The 19,451-nt window shown below is 35.7% G+C and overlaps 1 protein-coding gene across 1 annotated transcript; it reads right to left on the bottom strand.

Moving 5' to 3' along the window:
• Positions 1-10,492: 10,492 nt before the first annotated feature.
• LOC120352337 lies at positions 10,493-11,565 on the bottom strand. The gene is made up of 2 exons (XM_039432413.1): positions 10,589-11,565; positions 10,493-10,520 (listed from the first exon to the last, which is right to left on the bottom strand). The coding sequence occupies exons 1-2, from the start codon at positions 11,563-11,565 to the stop codon at positions 10,493-10,495; spliced, it is 1,005 nt and encodes a 334-aa protein (XP_039288347.1).
• Between the last annotated feature and the right edge of the window lie 7,886 nt (positions 11,566-19,451).

Genomic DNA, 19,451 nt, shown 5'->3' with positions numbered 1-19,451 from the left:
ATCCTTCTGAAGATTATAAGTTGGTTTGCTCTGAAAACTGGATTTCTCATTCATAGGCGATAGATCCATTCATAGTTTATCAAGAATCTATTACGTTGGAGCCGATAACTTTCATTAGGTTAATAGGTGAAAAATGCTATTCAACCGAATTAGGAGAAATTGGTAGCACGGCAAATGGTACCCCTGGTGGGACCGAATTACAAAATAAATATGTCCCAGTATCCTTCTCTGGTCTCTAGTCATCCTCATGTACACAGTCTTACTTCCATTGACTGCCAGACCTGCTTTTTTGGCTCTTCCTTCAATCTTCTGAAACTTTCAATCAGATCCTCCTCCCTTCGGGCTAATATGTCTATATCATCTGCATATGCTAGGCACTGTGCCATTCTAGTAAACAGTGTACCTCCAGCATTCAAACCTACATTACTGACTGCTTTTTCCAAGACAAGGTTAAACAGAGTGCCTCACAGAGTATCTCCCTGTCTCAGACACCTCTCAAAGTCGAACTCTCGAGAACTTTGACCAGCGATACTAGCTTTGCTTTTGGTTCCTGTCAATGTCATGTTTACAAGGTGCACCATCTTATCTGGAATAACCAGTATGCAGAGTGCTTCTAGCATATACATCCTGTCTACACTATCATATGCTTGCTTGTAGTCTATGAATAACTGGCAGACAGGAACATTGAATTCATAGCATTTCTGCAGTATTGTTCTGATAGTGGATATATATGATCTGTTGGTGCTCTCCCCTGTCTGAAACCACTCTGATATTCTCCAAGAGCATTTTCAGCATAAGGTGCCAACCTCTTTGCCAACACCTTTGCAAAGACCATGTAAGCTACATTTAACAGAGCAATACCACGATAATTAGCACATTCAGACTTTGAGCCTTTTTTATACAGAGTGATTCTTAATTATGGTAAAATAATTTAATACGTGATAGTAGAGGTAAAAATAAGAAAAAAAAGTTCATATAAACATATATCCATAAACGCTTCATTAGCGAGCTATACAGAGTGAAAGATTTTGCCCGGAATTCAGTTCCTCTGGTTAAATACACCGATGCTGAATTGTTTGGGGACTAGTTTTTGAAAAACTTATCGTGGATTCATATGGAAAAATATCTGAAAAATTGAATAAAACTAGTCTGGAAGCTGTAGTGTGAGTAGTTTTTGAGAAAAAAATTGAAATATGAAAAAAATTCAAGTAGAAAAACACAGACTTCTACGTTTGATGCCCAATAACTTTCTTTAATGACCAGTAAACTAATAATTTTTCGCAATAAAAATTGTAGAGAATTTAATTCTGAAAAGAATTATGTAAGCTGTGTAAACTGAATTTAAATAAAAGTTGGATAAAATGTATTCTTATGTAGTACATTACACCACTAAAAGTTGCTGTTTCATGAGGAGAAGAGAACTTATAACTCATAGGTTGTAGCTGATTGCAAATAAAACATGGATTTGACTAACAGCTGCTTCAATATAGCTGATTCATTTTGTTTTTAATGAGAAAATATTTAAAAGAAATTATCAGTTCAAAATTATTTTCAGAAATATTTTAGCTCACTGTTGAACAAAACAACAAACTGTAAGTTAGGCCTACTGTAACCGTGCTGTGTTTTCTGTTTAATCTGTTAACCAGTTATTTGTAACCATTTCACTTCACTTTTGTGTTGAATTTTAACTTTTTGAAAAATGTCATGTTAGCTCTGAATTAGCTGACATGCATTTAATGTATGGGATTGGACACTGTAATAGTACTGAAGCAAGACGTTTGTATCAAGAGAACTTTCTTAACCGAGTATGTCCAAGTTCAAGGTTTTTTGCCACTATTCATCAACGTCTGTCTGAAACAGGTTCTTCGAAGTCTAAAGAGCACATTTATGCAGGCAGACCCCGATCTACTAGGACGGTTGAGTTAGAAGAACAAGTTCTTAATGAAATTTATGAACATCCAGAGAAGAGCACGAGAGAATTATTGTCAGTGCAGTTTAATGTCAATCAATCTATTATTTGGAGGATACTAAAAGAGCAACAATTACATCCATACCACCTCTGGAAAGTTCATAGTCTATTGCCATGAGACTGTATTCCCCGTGCTGGTATTTGCCAATGGTTTTTAGATAAACTTGTTAACCCAAACTTTTTAACAACACTGTTTTATTTACTGACGAGGCACACTTACAAGAACAGCTATCATTAACGTCCACAACCAACATATTTGGGCAGCTGAGAATTCTCATGCCATCAATCCTAATTGTCCACAAAATCAGTTTTCAGTAAACATTTGGGCAGGAATCATAGGAGATCATCTACTCCTGTTCGAGCTTCCACGTTTAATGGCATAATCTACTTAAACTTTTTGAGAGAGGAGCCATTATTTTACTTTAAGATGTACCTCTTCAGTTGCGCCAAAACATTTGGTTTATGCATGATAGAGCTCCAGCAAACTCCAGTGTTGCTGTTCGTGAACACCTGAATCACAGCTTTCCAATCAATGGATAGGCCGAGGTGGGCCAGTACCATGGCCAGCTAGGTCACCAGACTTGAATCCTTTGGATTTTTATCTTTGAGGACACTTGAAAACCTTACTATACAATACTCCGATTGATACCATTAAAGAACTCCAATTAAGGATTTTGAATGGAATAGAAATGATAAAGCAGACTCCTGGAATATTTGAATGAGTCCGACAATTGATGAGAAGACATGTGAACATATGCATTAAGAACAACGGAGGTCACTTTGAACATCATCTTTAGTCTTTTGGTATAAGTTTAATGTCATTTAGATATTTTACTTTCATATAAAAATAAAACTTTTCATAAAAACAGAATTTTTTATTTGCAATCAGCTACAACCTATGAGTTATAAGCTTAAGTTCTCTTCTCCTCATAAAACAGCAACTTTTAGGGCCAGTTTCCGAGCTCGGGATCTATAAGTTCTGGACTTACAGAGTCCAGGACTGAAATAAGCTCTCAGGTCTAAATTGACTTTCTGAGTCACGATTTTATCTTCTAAACTCCGGAGTCTATCAAGTTCTCGACTTATTTGAGTCCAGGACTTTAACGCATTAAATGTGAGGGAAATTCACAATATTTTGCTGTTGTATTGTTGGCAGTATAGAAAAACGGAAACAACTGATTACAGGGGGACAATTCAAATGAGCATGCTCTCCAAACTATATTGTAAAAATACGTTTCGATTTCTTTGTAGGCTTATTTAAAGCAAAACCTTTGAAAGTTGAATGAATAAACATTTCATTTTACATTATGCTATTATTGATCATTGATCCTAACCAGTGATTTTGGAATAAAAATTTCATTATGCTATTGAGTTTGAAAATGTAGGCTATTTGTTTTGGGAAAACTGGAGTAATAATTTATTATTGTTATTATTATCAATATGTTGAATATGACATTAAATAATAACATTCAGATTGGAATATAAATTCCAAGGCAATCCTTGTATTATTTTGCTTGAACATTTTTAGGTTATGTTACAGTCATAAAATGAGGTTAGTTTCTTACGCATATTTCTGATACAATTTTATTCCAAAATGAACTTGCAAACTATAAATTATGGATTTAGATGGACTAATCCAAGTAGCCTAATTTAGGTATTCCATGATATCTATTTGGCTTTTTATCTACTCCAAAACAATAACTGAATTGTGTTTGCTCACTTGAATCTAGAACTTGAATTTAAACCCTACCATAGTCAAGGGTTTAAAATCACGTTGTTTTAAGTCCTGGACTTGACGATTCTTGATAAATCCTTGACTCACAAAGAGGCGAGAATCTAATTCAAGTCCTGGACTTATAAGCCAGAAAGCGAAATTATAAACTCCAGGGTTTAACATGATCTCTAAACTCCAGAGTCTATTTAAGTCCTCAACTACGTTAATGCTCTGACTCGGGAAGCCAATTTTCTGACTCCAGAGTTTAAAACCAGTTAAAGTCTAGAACTTAGCTAAATCCCGAGCTCGGAAACTGGCCCTTAGTGGTGTAATGTACTACATAAGAATACATTTTATTCAACTTTTATTTAAATTTAGTTTACACAGCTTACATAATTCTTTTCAGAATTAAATTCTCTACAATTTTTATTGTGAAAAATGATTAGTTTACTGGTCATTAGAGAAAGTTATTGGGCATCAAACGTAGAAGTCTGTGTTTTTCTACTTGGATTTTTTGCATATTTCAAATTTTTTCCCAAAAACTACTCACACTACAGCTTTCAGACTAGTTTTATTCAATTTTTCAGATATTTTTCCATATGAATCCATGATAAGTTTTTCAAAAACTAGTCCCCAAACAATTCAGCATCGGTGTATTTCACCAGAGGAACTGAATTCCGGGCGAAATCTTTCACTCTGTATAGCTTGCTAATGAAGCGTTTATGGATATATGTTTATATGAACTTTTTTCTTATTTTTACCTCTACTATCACATATTAAATTATTTTACCATAATTAAGAATCACTCTGTATATTGGGCAAAGGAGTGCCATTTTCCAGTCATCCGGCATTTTCTCTTCCCTCCACACTTTACAGACCAGGGCATTCACCTTTCTCAAAACCAGCTCTCCTCCATGCTTCAACAGTTCAGCTGTAATTTTATCACTGCCTGGTGCTCTATTGTTCTTCAGCTCCTGCATGGCTTCACTGACTTCTTCAAGCCCCGGTTCCCGGTCTGCAATTGTATGTTGGTCTTCCTAAAATCTGGACCCACCTCTCTTACTGATGGGATTCAACAAATTCTCAAAATAATCTGCCCATCGATCCAGAGCCGCAGCTGGGTCCCCAGCCAGATTTCCATGTTTGTCTCTTATCAGTACTGCTCTAGCTTGGAAACCCTTCTTTTCTTCTCTTACCAAGCTGTACATTGGTGCCAGGTCCGCACCACTGATACCTGGGGATGTGGAATTCAATGGGGGATGCATTTATCCATTTATTTATAATAGTTGATGTAATGTCCCCCACAGTACCCGCTATTCCTTTGACAATTTTGCTAGCCGAACTCAAGATTCCTCTTCCTCGTTTCCTAGAAGATATCTTTCTTCTACATACCATTTTCCATTACCTTTCAACTCAATAGTTGAACATTGACTGAGGTTAATTAATCAAACACTTAACCTCAATCGAGAGACAAAGAAATTGTATCACTAAGTGCTTTATATATTACTACAAAGTTGGTATGTTTTAATCAATAGGGAATACAATTTTCTATCATCAAGTGTCTTATTAACACACTTGTTAAGTATGTTGTAAGTTTTGTAGAAATGATAATGAAATGCAGATATATTATGAAATGATTGTGAATAGAAGACCAATTGTCTGAAATTATTGAAATATGTATTGAAATTATTTTTGTTGTGATGATCTGATGTTTTTTACAATTTTGATAATGATACAGAATGTTATGAAATTTATGTAACATGTATTTGTTTATGTTCTAAATTTTGAAGAATGGATTAAATTTTGTTATTTGAACAGTGAATAAATGGAAATGAAATTATTTTTTATTAAAATTTTGTAATTGATATCTCTATAGAGTTTGAGGAAATTTCACAATTTATGTATTGCTGACTGTATAATAAGATGTTAACAATAAATTTCATTTTTTATATTGATTATATACTTGGAAATAATTTTCATGTGTATCAGATTGTATTGGTAGCCTAATCAAATTTTTTTTTTAGTTTATAAGCATTTTAAAATAACAGGTACAGCATGGACATTAACATCAAAATAATTATCACGTGAATCTCGAAATCAACAACAAGTGAACACCATGAAGAGTGTTAAGAACATTTGGGTGATTTTCAAACTAGTGTGACTCATTAATTGAATATCAATGCCAATACCTACACCAATGCCAACGCCAATATCTACGTCAATATCTACACCAATAACTACGCCGATATCTACACTGATGTCTACACCAATGTCTGCGCCAATGTCGAAGCCAATGCCTATGACAATGCAGATGCCAATGCCTGCACCAATGTTGATGCCAATGCCTACGACAATGCCAACGCCAATGCTGACACCAATGCATATGCCAATGACAATGCCAATGCATATTGCTGACCATGTAACTCAAACTTCAACACTACCACATTACCTGGAGGTAATTGCCATCCATGTTCACGTTCACAACTTTGAATTCAGAATAACAGTCACAGTATCATGAAAGAAATTGATTAAAAAAAAATCCTCTCCCAAATTATTCCTGTATGCAGAACTCTAAACCTTGAAAGCTGAAAATATCAAAAAAACCAAACCTTACCTAAATTAATCCTCACCTAAGTTAATCCTGTATGCAGCGTCTATCTCTTTTCCAAAAAACAAATTACATTGTCATTTCAAGCCTGAAATGTACATTGTATAATTATATAATACAAAATTTACGTGACTCTGTATCGAGTTTGGTATGCAGCCATCTACTACAAGCATGAGGCAATGCTAACTGAGATGTCGCCTTTATTGAGTTTGATATGCAGCCATCTACTACAAGCATGAGGCAATGCTAACTGAGATGTCACCTGTATTGAGTTTGGTATGCAGCCGTCTACTACAAGCATGAGGCAATGCTAACTGAGATGTCACCTGTATCGAGTTAGGTATGCATCAGTCGACTACAAGTATCAGCCCAACACTACGAGTATCTGGATCAGCCCAACACTGATGTCATCACACTGGAGTCACACTTAACTGAAATTCATACTGAGTGCCTTAACGGACTGTTTTCCAAAATTTGCATCGATAAAATCAACAGTGTCAATAGTGAAAGAAATGAACATTTTTTGATTTATTGAAATTTTATGTGAAAATTAAATGTAACAATTCATCAATTCATTCAAAAAAATATTTTTTTTGTTCAACATACTAAATATTTTCATGCAATAAAAAATTGAATTTTTCTATCTATTAAATTTATTTGCAATTTCAAAAACTATTCTTTATATATATTAAACTTTCTGTTGAGATATTTTCCTTAAATTATAAAGCTAAATCAAAAGTAATTTTGATATTCTATACTTTGAAATATTGTTTGGAAATGTATAACAAATGCTATTGATGAATTTTTATAATAATTTTCAATATTATAGGATGACATGTAATGTTTTTATAGAAAAAATTGTTACTGTTCTCGAATTTAATTTCAACAATTTCCATTTGTTTCAATGTAATTTTTTTTCTTTAAATTCTCAAACAGTAAAATTTTTTAGTCAAGAGGGGGGTATTTGTAATATTACATTTTTTCTCAATTAAAATCGAATCTTCAATTTGAGATCTATAAAACTAGATAGTAAATATCAGAGTAATCGATATGCAGACAACTTTTAACTGAGAATTTATCATAAATAATTGTGTTGCACATTCCATGGTATCACCGAAACAGAGTTAACAGAATTAACAGATCATTATAAATAGCATAGAGGATGAATAAATTTAAAATAACAGTTTCGAAATAAAGTTTTATTGAGAACAAATATAAAATGTAAATTCTAAACTTGTAATTTATAATTTTTTGGAATTTAATATTGATGATGTGTTCATAATGTCACTGTTTTTGGCTTCATCTAAAATGCTATCTTTGTAGCCCTTCTCTCAAAAATGGTGCCTGGCTATGAAAAGTGTTTTGTGCTCTCTGAATATTTTTCTGTTTAATTGGAATTTATAATGTTTTAATTTGAGATTTGAACAGTTTTATGGTGTTCTAATTTTGTATAATTTGATTTGTGTATCTACAAGCCTATAGCCATTGTTTTCAACTATATAAATGGATAAGTATTTTAGCTTGTAATGATGCTATATGTTTAAGTGTTGTAAGGTATTGTTTTGTGGATTTGTGTTGTATATTGCCAAAATTCTTCTGAAGATTATAAGTTGATTTGCTCTGAAAACTGGATTTCCTATTCATTAGCAATAGATCCATTCATAATTTATCAAGAATTTATCATTTTGGAGCCGATAACTTTCTTTAGGTTAATAGATGAAAAATGCTATTCAACCTATTTAGGAGAAATTGGTAGCACAGCAGTTGTTGTTATATCTATTGAAATATTTGAGGATGTTAAGCACATACAGTTGTGTAACAATTCAAACACCCCGCTCTCATAGGATATTAATTATTAGAATAGTGGAGTCATCACTCAGGCCACCAAATTGGACTTTTGTACCGGTGAGCTGAGAGAGTGATGACCGCGTAGAGGCGAAACTAGAGGGAGAACGTTCCGAGACGCGCTAGAGGAAGGTTGTGCTTGAGATAGTGAGATGTAGTTTTTAGTAATGTGATTGAGGAGTGATTATGTTTAGAGAGATAGATAGATTTAGATAGATAGATAGATTTTATTTTACAATTGTTACTAGGCTTGTCGCCTATGGTAACATGGTTACAAAATTACAGTTTTACAAATTCTTACAAAAAAAAATTACAAATTCTTAAATGATAACACAGCTACATAACATAAATTATTCTATTACATTCTCATAATAATAAGAGATATGATAATACATAGATAATAATTCTATATAACTCTAAAAAAAATTAACAAAGAATGTAAGATGCATAATAATACATACAATAACGAAAATAAAATGCCATTGGATATTATGATTTACAGGTATTAGTAGGTGTCAATCAAACGCTCCAATACTCCAGCAAAACAAGCAAAATAATATTGTTACTGTACAACGATTGTTGCAAATCTCCAATAAAATCTACAAAAAGATTGTGGCTAAAAACATATCTATGTATTCCCATTCAACAGAGCAACAAGCCTGGACCTGAACGTACCCAAGGTTGCCGCAAAAATAACATCATTGGGCAGATCGTTCCAAAGTCTTGAGGCCGTGACCGTAAATGAGTTATTATACATAACTGTGCGGTGACGAGGTATTTGAAGGAAGTATTCATGCTGTCTCGTGTTCCTGCTGTGAATATGAGCCAGGAGTGTGAATCTTTCCTTCAAATACTGAGGACCTCTCCCCTTGACAATCAGCTGATAAACAAGACTCAACATGAAGTATTGTCTCCTCTCCTTCAACTTCATCCAATTTAACCTCCTGTAATATGGAGTGATGTGGTCATCTCTTCTCGCATCAAAAATAAACCGAATTGCGTAGTTGAGCGATCATTGTAATTTCAAATTCAGCTCCTCAGTAATGTCGTTATAAACGATGCTACAGTAATCAATGATGGGAATTACCAAGCTCTGTACTAGTGAAACACAAAGGTGGGTTGGAAGGAAATTTTTCAACCGTTTCAATTGATGCATAGTGGCAAACACTCGCTTTGTCAGTTCACCAATCTGATTCGACCAATTCATGTTTTTATCAAGCTGTATGCCCAAGACTTTCACACAACTTTCAAAGTGCAGAGCATGATTGGCCAGCATTACTCGAGGAAGTGTATTAAAATCTATTTGGTTATACAACCGACCATAAGCGATAATGATGCTTTTGCATTTATTTGCATTGAGTCTTGAGCAGTGTGCATTAGCCCAAACAATCAAATTCTGAATGTTAACATTCATGCGGCAATAGAGTCAGCAGCACTGTCGGAAGGAAAGTGATTGTAACACACAAGGTCATCAGCATAAATATGGTATGATATGTCATGAAAAATTCGAGGGAGATTATTCATATAAATAGAGAAGAGGAGGGGACCAAGTATTGTTCCCTGAGGAACGCCTGCTACAACAGGTAACCACTCTGAAGTCTTGCCATCAGCTCCTCTCACACGTTGATACCTATTGCTTAGGTAGGATTCAAACCAGCAGAGACATGAACTAGAAAAATTACATTGATTCGCAAGTTTATGTAGCAGAATTGAATGGCAAACGTTATCAAAAGCTTTAGTGAAATCAAATGTGACAAGGAGAGAGAACTTACGGTTGTCCATGGCATTACGAATGTCATCTGTTATTTTCAAAAGAGCTGTAGATGTACTATGCGATGGGCGACAGCCAGACTGATTTTGATCAAAGAAATTGAATGAATTCAGGTATGATGTCGTCTGCTCATGTACCACCCTCTCAAGCGCTTTAGAAATAGTGCAAACTATGCTGATAGGACGGAAGTTTTCAGGGGAGCAAGGACTACTTACTTTAGGGACGGGACATATTAAAGAATGCTTCCAAAGTGAAGGAAAAACTCCCATTTGTAGGGAAAAGTTGAAAATGTGTGTAATTGCCGGAAGGATAATGGGTAATATGATTTTATAGAACGTTATTGGAATGCCATCAACACCTTTATTATTTTTCCTAATTGAAAGGATAATTGAGGAGATTTTCTCAGGAAGGATGTAAGCAAAGAAGAATTTATCACATGGAAGTGTGTGATTGGTTTGATTTATCATGGCATAGTTCAATAAATGGTGAGAAAATGAAGAGGGTGGCGACAGAGTGGAGAAGAACCTATTTAGTTGGTCCAAGGACACATTTACAGCTGCAGTTCTTGACTTGGGAGGGACAATCTCAACCTTCCGAATGTTCTTCCAGAGATCTGAAGTAGATTGCTTACCATCAAATAGCCGATTATAATATTGGATTTTAGCTCTCCTACAAACTGACCTCAACTGGTTTCTCAAAGTCTTATACCTTACAAAGTCTACACTGCAGCCGGTCCTCGAATGGTCGCGCCTAGCTTTGTCTCTCTCACGCCTCAGTAGAGATATCTCCCTATTAAACCAAGGGCATGGTCTACGCTGGACCTTGAAGTCACGTTCTGGTGCATGTTGATCGAAAATTGACAAAACCATGGAGTTGAAAGCATTCACCTTATCATCGATATCATCCAAATGCACAATATCGTGCCAAGGCTTTTCCACAGCATCAGCAAAGCAACGGTCCAGATCAATATCCCTCAGATTCCTGCCTTTACTATTTGAAGTATATCTGATGTTATGTTCAAGACTATAGATGATATAGATCAAATCATGAGCTGACATACTGAATGACATTTGACCATTCGATAGGACAAAATCTGGATCACTGACTATCACAAGATCAAGCAACGTGTGGCAAGTCTCAGTATGGAAAGTGGGTGAACTATCGAGAATTGTCATATTCATCGACTCGAATAGGGACCTCACCTGCCTACTTTCAAATGTATCCTTCATCTGGTCTGCATTGAAATCCCCCAGAGTGATTACATGCTGATACCTATGCATAACATTAACCAGGTCGCTTTCAAGGATGAACAATCTACCTGCTTTGGGAGGTCGATATACAACCACAACCAACAAGTTCTCTGAGCCAACCGTCACTTCAACCATCAGAAATTCAGGTGAACATGAGTATAATTGGGGTGACGATGCAACTACTTTGGCCGGAAACTGCGATCGAATGTACACAGCAACATCTCCGCCACCCTTACCGGTTCGGTCGTTCCTGAATAGGGTATACCCAGGGACCTCAAAATAGCTAGACAGAAGACTTGGCTTCAAAAACGTTTCACTTATGGCAATAACATCAATATTAACACGTGAGAGCATCAATTTGAACTCATCAAAGTGCGCCGGTAGAGATTGGGCGTTGATATGACACATCTTTAGTGCGTTTGAATGATCACAAAAAACTGACTTCAGCTCGTTTATGAAATCAGACATATTAATAATTAAGAAATGAGAAAATTTATATATCAGTACAAAAAACCGTATGCAATGACACTATGAATAGTTTTCCAATTGAGCAATTTGAGAAAATAATAGTTTATTTGATAATTGAGTTATTTTAGAGATATAGATGTTACGTGACTATGAAGAGTCACTGATAATTGATTAAAGTATTTTAAATGAAAAAATAAATAAAATAAAATAAAAATGAAATAAGACAAGAAAGTTTATATTTATATGTATGTATTCTACTACATATTCAGACTTGAACAAAGTGGAGCTCCCACTAAATATCTAATTGTACAAAGATATACAATCTGAGCTATTTCCGCAAATAAATCTGTGAGAAGCAAAATGCATTAGTTTTATGAGTACTAGACATTACTGTTGTTGTGATAATATGATAAAAAAAAGGTATGACAATTCTCAACGTTGAAGAAAAAAAAATTAAGATTTGAAAAATAAAAATACATTACACATGTGAGATCACTTCTTGAAACCTTCAAGCACTCTTCATTCTCTTGAATCGTTGTAATACATCATGCATTCGAGATTCATATTAAACAAAATCAACGTTGAAGAGATAAGAAAAATTAAATAACGTAAAGAAAAATGGAATAAACAAATATGAACATGTTGGAACACTTCTTGAAACTTTCAAGCATCCTTAAGTCATTCAAATTATGCTAGTAAGGAATGGATTCAAGATTCATATCTAAGATATCAGTATAATAATTGAATTAAAAATAAAAATACATTGCACATGCGAAATTCCTTCTTGAAACCTTCAAGCACTCTTCATTCTCTCAAATCGTTATAATACATAATGAATACATAATACATAATGAATTCGAGATTCATATCAACGTTGAAGAGAGAAGAAAAATTAAGTAACGTAGGAAAAATGGAATAAACAAATATGAACATGTTGGAATACTTCTTGAAACTTTCAAGCACCCTTAATTCATTCAAATTATGTTAGTAAAGAATTGATTCAAGATTCATATCTTCAAGATATCAGTATGATAATTAAACAGGAAGAATCTCCGATTGATCACATATTGAAATAAGGATTCTGGCCATAAATCATGATCGAAAATGAAATTATAGCAGATTCAGGTATAGTAATTGAAATTCCCCCCTCCAGAAAACCGCAATAGAAAGTAAAGCATGTTTTCTTCGAGAAAAAAGATAAAATATTATTGGACTGATATACGCTATTAAAGTATTCATAATTTATTGAGAAGGATTCAAAAAAGGTATTAATGCAATTCTGTTAGAGGTGATAACTTATAATAAAATTCAAGGGAATACATATTATCACTTGATGAAGAGAATTTAAGAAAACAGTTGCAACTCACCAAATTTCCTATTCAGTTTCTCACTTCCTCAGTTTCTATGAGTTTTCTAGTTGTATTCTATCATTTGGGTCATTGAAAGTGTGTGTAAAAATTTTACCATTTTCTCTCCAAATCACTTTGCCATCACGGGACCACACGTTCTTGTAGCCGACTTTGTCAGCCACTCGCCTAAGAAGATGTGTCTTGGCTTGGTGAGGTCCTCGTGGATTGAAATTCCGGTGCTCTTGAGCTTGTGCCTGGATGAAATTACACTGCTGCGGCGCTGATAGCTGATGAATTTAATGAGCACCTGCCGAGGTCGGGGTGGTGCACCAGACTGCTCGTTCGCCCTTGCTTTGCGCCCGACGCGGTGGCATCGGTCGATGTCATCCGGCCTTATCGCCAACCCCAGCTTGGAGTTGAGGAGGTCCGCCATGGCCACCACACTCGTCGATACTTCGTCGTTCTCGGTCTCCGGCACGCCAGACACTCTCACGTTGTTTCGCCGCTGATACTGAGCGAGACCATCCAAACGGCTGTCACTGGCTATTTGTAGCTGCTCCACATTTTTTCTTAGAGCTTCATTCTCCTTGGAGAGTATGTCGATCCTCTCAACAGCAGCCTGAAGCTTGCCGTCCAATGCAGCGGTGACGGTCGCGCATAGGCTGTCACGCAGACGGTCTTCTATTCTCGCCGCAAACCGATCGCAGAAGTCATCGCAGAGCAGCAGCGCTTCCAATGCCTCGGTGATTTGACTCTGGGTCGTCATGGCAACGGGGACGCCGTCTGCAGCCGACGAGCAAGACGAAGAGGAGTGAGGCCGGCTAGTATCCCCTCTCTGTTGTTGTTTGTTCTGTTGCGCACGCTGCTGCTGCTTTTGGGCAGGTGACGATGTAGCCTTATCACCAACAACGGCCTTGGATCCGAAACGAGTGTTCGGTTTAGACATTAATGTAAAACTTTAAAAATGGATTATACACGCTTCTAAAAGAGATTTCCACTATCAAATCACACGATCGGCTGTAATACTATTCAAAGCACACCTTGTCAAGATTTGAAGAAAAACTTTTCACAATAACCCACTCAAAACACCGATTGAAACGGGAGCTCAACTTCTGTACGTTAGCCTGCTAACATTTCTTATCTCTGAGATGAGAGAGAGAGAGTATAGATGTTTGTTATGGGATTTTTTCAATAGAGTGAGATTGTTTTGGTGAATTTGCGTATTTATTTAATAATATTATCCTATAAAAGTAGCAGGGCCCAGGACCCAAAAAACCTGGTGGTGGCAGCTCTACTGGAGAGCACTGTCATGCTCGCCATGCATGCCACAAGTGGTGACTTGGCGGTGGGATCCGAACTCTGAAAACTTTTTAAAAGTATTTCAACCGTGAAAGAACAGTAAAACTTGTCTCCAAAAGATAATATAATTGGTGACGTGATAGTTTCAAAGTTCATTGTTAAGTGTTACTAAATTTTAATTCGTTTTTGAATGTGTGTACGTGATTGTGTTGAACTCTGATTATGTGTATTATGTATTTCGTTAGTTTGTGAAGATGAAGAGAACTTTATTAACTACCAAATAACGATCAGTATAAATTTATTTCTACATGAATTCGGACAAAAGGTGAAATTTCTTCAATTCATATTTCAATAAATCAAATCTGTGCAGTAATATTTTCTAAATAACGTTGACGTCTCAAAAATGATGCAGCTAAAAAAATTATTAAATTCAATTTTAAAGACTGTTGAACAGTGAGTTCGAAAATTATTCAGATGAAATATGAAACCGAGCGCGATTGTTGAACTCTGGAAAGCGGAAGTGTCTTGAGTCAGCAGAACGCGGGCAGCGAACCAGCGAAACGTTGAGGTGGGGATTGGCAGAGGTGTGACGTGGGCTTCCTCCAACTTTTGGGTGTTGGCGATACGTCACCAGGTTCATCGCTCTTCAGGCTACACGACTCCATAGAGACTGTCGCTGTCATTCTACCAGCTGTTCGGCGGATGACAACTGTAATAACATGGATCTACTACTGGGGCAACGTTCGCGGCATTCTACAATTTTATTTATTTATTTATTTATTTATTTTCATCCACTGACCACCTGATAAAGGGGTATAAGGATATGTCAATTTTTCATTAGTCAAACATAAAATGTTATCATCTACCTACATAAACCTCCATTTTGAGGTTTATAATAATTTCTATACTCCTCCACTGAGTAAGCGCAAATGGACAGCAACTCTTTTTTTAATAAAAATCTGAAAACCTTTCCAGAAGTATCTTTTATGTGAGAGGGCAATATTTTGTACATCCGGATACCTGAACTTCTTACACCTCTCTCATACATAGCACTTTGATGAGCATCTTCTCTTAAATTATTTCTGAATCTGGTTGGATATTGATGAAATTTTTCGCCTGTATTTAATTCGTTTATGTGTTTCTTTATAAAGCAGACTGTTTCTAGGATATATTGACTTGGGAGTGGTAGAATACCAAGTGCTTTAAAGTAGGGCCGACAACTTGTTCTAATTGATTCTCCCATCATCACCCTCAATGCCCACTTCTGCAATCTGAACACTTCCACTACACTACTAGAATTTCCCCAAAAAATTATTCCATAGTTTAAGTGGGAGTGGAACAAAGCGAAATATACACTCTTCAGAGCCATTGAATCAAGTGAAGTTTTCAGGTTTCTCAGAACAAAAATTGCTGAGATTAGTTTTGTTTTCAGGCTATCCAGATGAGGTCTCCAAGAAAGATCAGAGTCAATCACCACCCCAAGTACTCTTATACTATTTACAGATTCTATTTTATGACCATCAATTTTCAAGCTGCCTTCTTTAGTAGTTCGGAAAGGTATTTCTTTAGTTTTATCCTTATTCAAAATCAACATATTGGCTGATAGCCATTTTTGTAATTAATAAGGGCTGTTTTGCTCTCTAGTTCAGCATTTGGCTGGCTATTGCTTTTCAGTAAGATGCTTACATCGTCCGCATACAAAACACTCCTAGCTGGATCAAGGTAGGAAGGCAAGTCATTTATATAGAGAACAAAAAGCAGGGGGCCGAGTACTGATCCCTGGGGGACCCCACTTCTTGTTCTCATCCAATCAGAATGATACTCATACAAGTGGGAGTCAATAACAACCTGCTGATACCTTTTATCAAAATATGAAAAGAACCATCTAAGGACAGCGCCATCAAATCCATACAGTTGCAGCTTGTTCATCATGATCTCAACATTTACCAGGTCGAAAGCTTTTGAGAGATCTGCTATCAACCCATACACTTTCATTTTTTATCCACAGATGACAATATTTCATCTACAACCGAGAAATGGAGATGAAGACATCAATTAAATTTGGTGATCAATTTATACAGCTCTTTCTATATTGAAAATATTATTAGAATATTAGAAATATTATAGAATTGTTATGTTGGAGATAGACTTCCCAATGAATTCATTTTATGATAGGTCTACATTCGTTTATTTAGAGCTCATATCAAATTATTAATGTTCATTTATGCTGAATCGATCAGGTCAGATATCAATATTGTTTATTATAAAATAATTTAAGATGAAAAGATTTCAGGAAATTATCTAGGTCACACAAAGCTGATAGATTAAATTTATTGTTTTATGAGAGTTATTTATTTATGCAAATGAAAGGTTAATTATAAAAATTTAAAATGGCTGAGAGAGTTAATTTTGAAGGGCAGGAAGTAGAAGTTCAAGCTGCTTTTGAAGCGCTATCAGCTAGATTAAATCAACTTAGTATCACACTAAACGAAACTGTTAACAGAGACCTAAATAGAACAGATACAAATTTAGTAGATGTAGAACTTGTTACACCCCCTGAGCAAAATGTCAAACCAAATTTCGATCTAGTTAGCAGTATTCCAACATTCGATGGAGAGCAGTCAGATCAAATCCATTCTTTTCTTGACACTGTTGATGGAATCTCTCACTTGTGTGGCTGGTCAGAATTTCAAAAGACACAAATTATCAGATTAAAACTTACCGGAAGTGCATTATTGTTTTTCAAGTCAGATGATAGGTGTAGGAATGCAAAATCTGCAGCTGAAATTAGAGCAGCTTTGGTTGAGCGTTTTGGTGATAGCCTACCAAGTCGCTATTACTATGAGCAATTGGCATCAATCCAACAAAATAAAGGAGAGTCAATTGAAAAATATGCAGACCGAGTCATGAACATTAGTAGGAAGACGATTAGAGTAACAGCAAGTGATGAAGCTAATAAAATACTAAGGGAAGAAGCTGATAGGAGAGCCATGGAGTCATTCCTAAGAGGATTACTTGGCGAAATAGGGAAACAAACTCGAATCAAATTCCCAACATCCTTTAAAGAAGCAGTAACAACAGCCATAGCGATTTCCAACCTAGATAGAAAACCCTTCCAAAATGAACAGGAGCCATCTAGAAAAGTATTTAGCACAATAACTCAAAAAATTGTTATAACTGTGGGAAGATTGGACACATCGCTAGACATTGTAGGAAGAGAGTTGTACACACTGACACCAACAAGTGGGCATTAGAGTTTGTAACTTTTGTAAGAAAAAGGGTCATCTAGAAACTGAATGTAGAATGAAACAATATTCCGCAGATAAAATTTGTAACAATTGCAACAAGCGAGGACATCTTGCACACAATTGTTGGGGAAGTGGGAAAAAGATAAATGACAACCGAAAAGATCAAGAGAAGTTGTTAAACGACAACGGGGAGCTCAAGACCGCCGTTGGGAACCCCAAACATTAGTAAATTCAGATCACTTTTGTAATAGGTCTGGACAGGCGAGACGAAGTAAGCCCAAAATTGTAACTACATTATGCCAAAATAGTGCCGAAGAACTAGTTGTGGATGGTAGTATTGGAGGAGTGGAAGGAAAGATTGTAGTTGATACGGGAGCACAAGTATCCCTTATCACAAGACAAATCGTAACTGGCACAATCACTCCAAGCAACATCCTAATTAGAGGCATCGCTGGAGCCCTTATGCGAGTGCATGGGACAGTGAGGCAAGTTATAAAACTGAATGGGATGGAGGTAAAATGCGACTTAATAGTAGTTGACTTACCAGACACCTATATTGCAATACTGGGATATGATGTTCTCAAAATTAAAAAGTCAGTCATAGACCTTGATCGTAGTATATTATTTATGGAAGGAAGGCAAGTTGCGCGACTTTATGAAAGAAACAGTTCCAATGAAGATTACAAAAAGAGTGGCTATATGAAGGTTGAAGAAGAAAATACTCAATCAAAAACTATAAGTATGAAAAGTGAAGGAAGTACTCAAACAGATTTTACAAATTCAAAGATAGAAGACAATTTTATCCAATCAAAACCGATAACTTCAAAATTACCCTTACAATCGACAGTTCATGTTAATGCGTATTGTAGAACCAATCTCACAATACCTGCTAGGTCGGAGAGAATAGTACAAATCAAATTGGGAAAAAACAATAAAGTTTAGTCTTGAAGGAATTGAGAATTTAGGCTGCACATCAACAGTAGAACACAAAATTAATACTGGTGATCACCCCCCTATTAATAAAAGACCTTACAGGGTACCACATTCACAGAGAGATGTTTTGAAGAAACTTATTCAGGAACAGCTAGACAAAGGAATCATTGTGACCAGTTCATCACCTTGGTCAGCACCAGTTGTTATTGTTCCGAAAAAACCAGGTCCTGATGGTGTTATTACATACAGAATGTGTATTGATTTTAGAGAAATTAACAAAATTACAGTTCCAGAAGTATGGCCTTTACCTGATATCCACGAGACATTAGATTCATTAGGAGGTAGCAAATATTTCACAGCACTTGATATGAATTCTGGATTCTTCCAAATCAAAATGCACCCTGAGAGTCAAGAAAAAACTGCTTTCAGTACTCCTGATGGACATTATGAATATACAAGAATGCCAATGGGACTTATCAATTCACCAGCAGTGTTTCAAAGACTTGTAGATTCTACCTTGTTAGGATTGAAAGGAAAAGCATGCTTACCGTACATGGATGATATTTTAATATTTAGCCCTACAATAGATCAGCACACTGAAGATATTGCCGAAGTATTGGATAGATTTAGAGAAGTCAATTTGAGTGTTCAATTGAAAAAATGTCAAATTGCTAAGCCAGAAATAAGTTTTCTAGGTCACATAGTCAACAGGGATGGAATCAAGCCATGTCCTAAGAAAATTGAAGCAATCAAAGAGTTTCCTCGACCTAAAAATGAAAAAGAGATCCGTGGTTTTGTAGGTTTATGCAGTTATTACAGAAGACATGTTCCAAAATTCGCCGAAATCGCCAAACCGCTTACAAAATTAACTAAAAAGAATCAACATTTTGACTGGGATGAAGAATGTGAAACCGCTTTTCAAAAGTTGAAAGAAAAACTAATCACAGAACCGCTACTTATTTATCCAGATTTCTCAAAAGCATTTATTCTTAGCACA

Source organism: Nilaparvata lugens, chromosome 1 (genome assembly GCF_014356525.2).
Source record: "Nilaparvata lugens isolate BPH chromosome 1, ASM1435652v1, whole genome shotgun sequence".
In the NCBI taxonomy this organism is placed as follows: Eukaryota; Metazoa; Arthropoda; class Insecta; order Hemiptera; family Delphacidae; genus Nilaparvata; species Nilaparvata lugens.
Note: the sequence above shows the minus strand (reverse complement) of the source record. Positions and strands in the feature narration are given on the sequence as shown.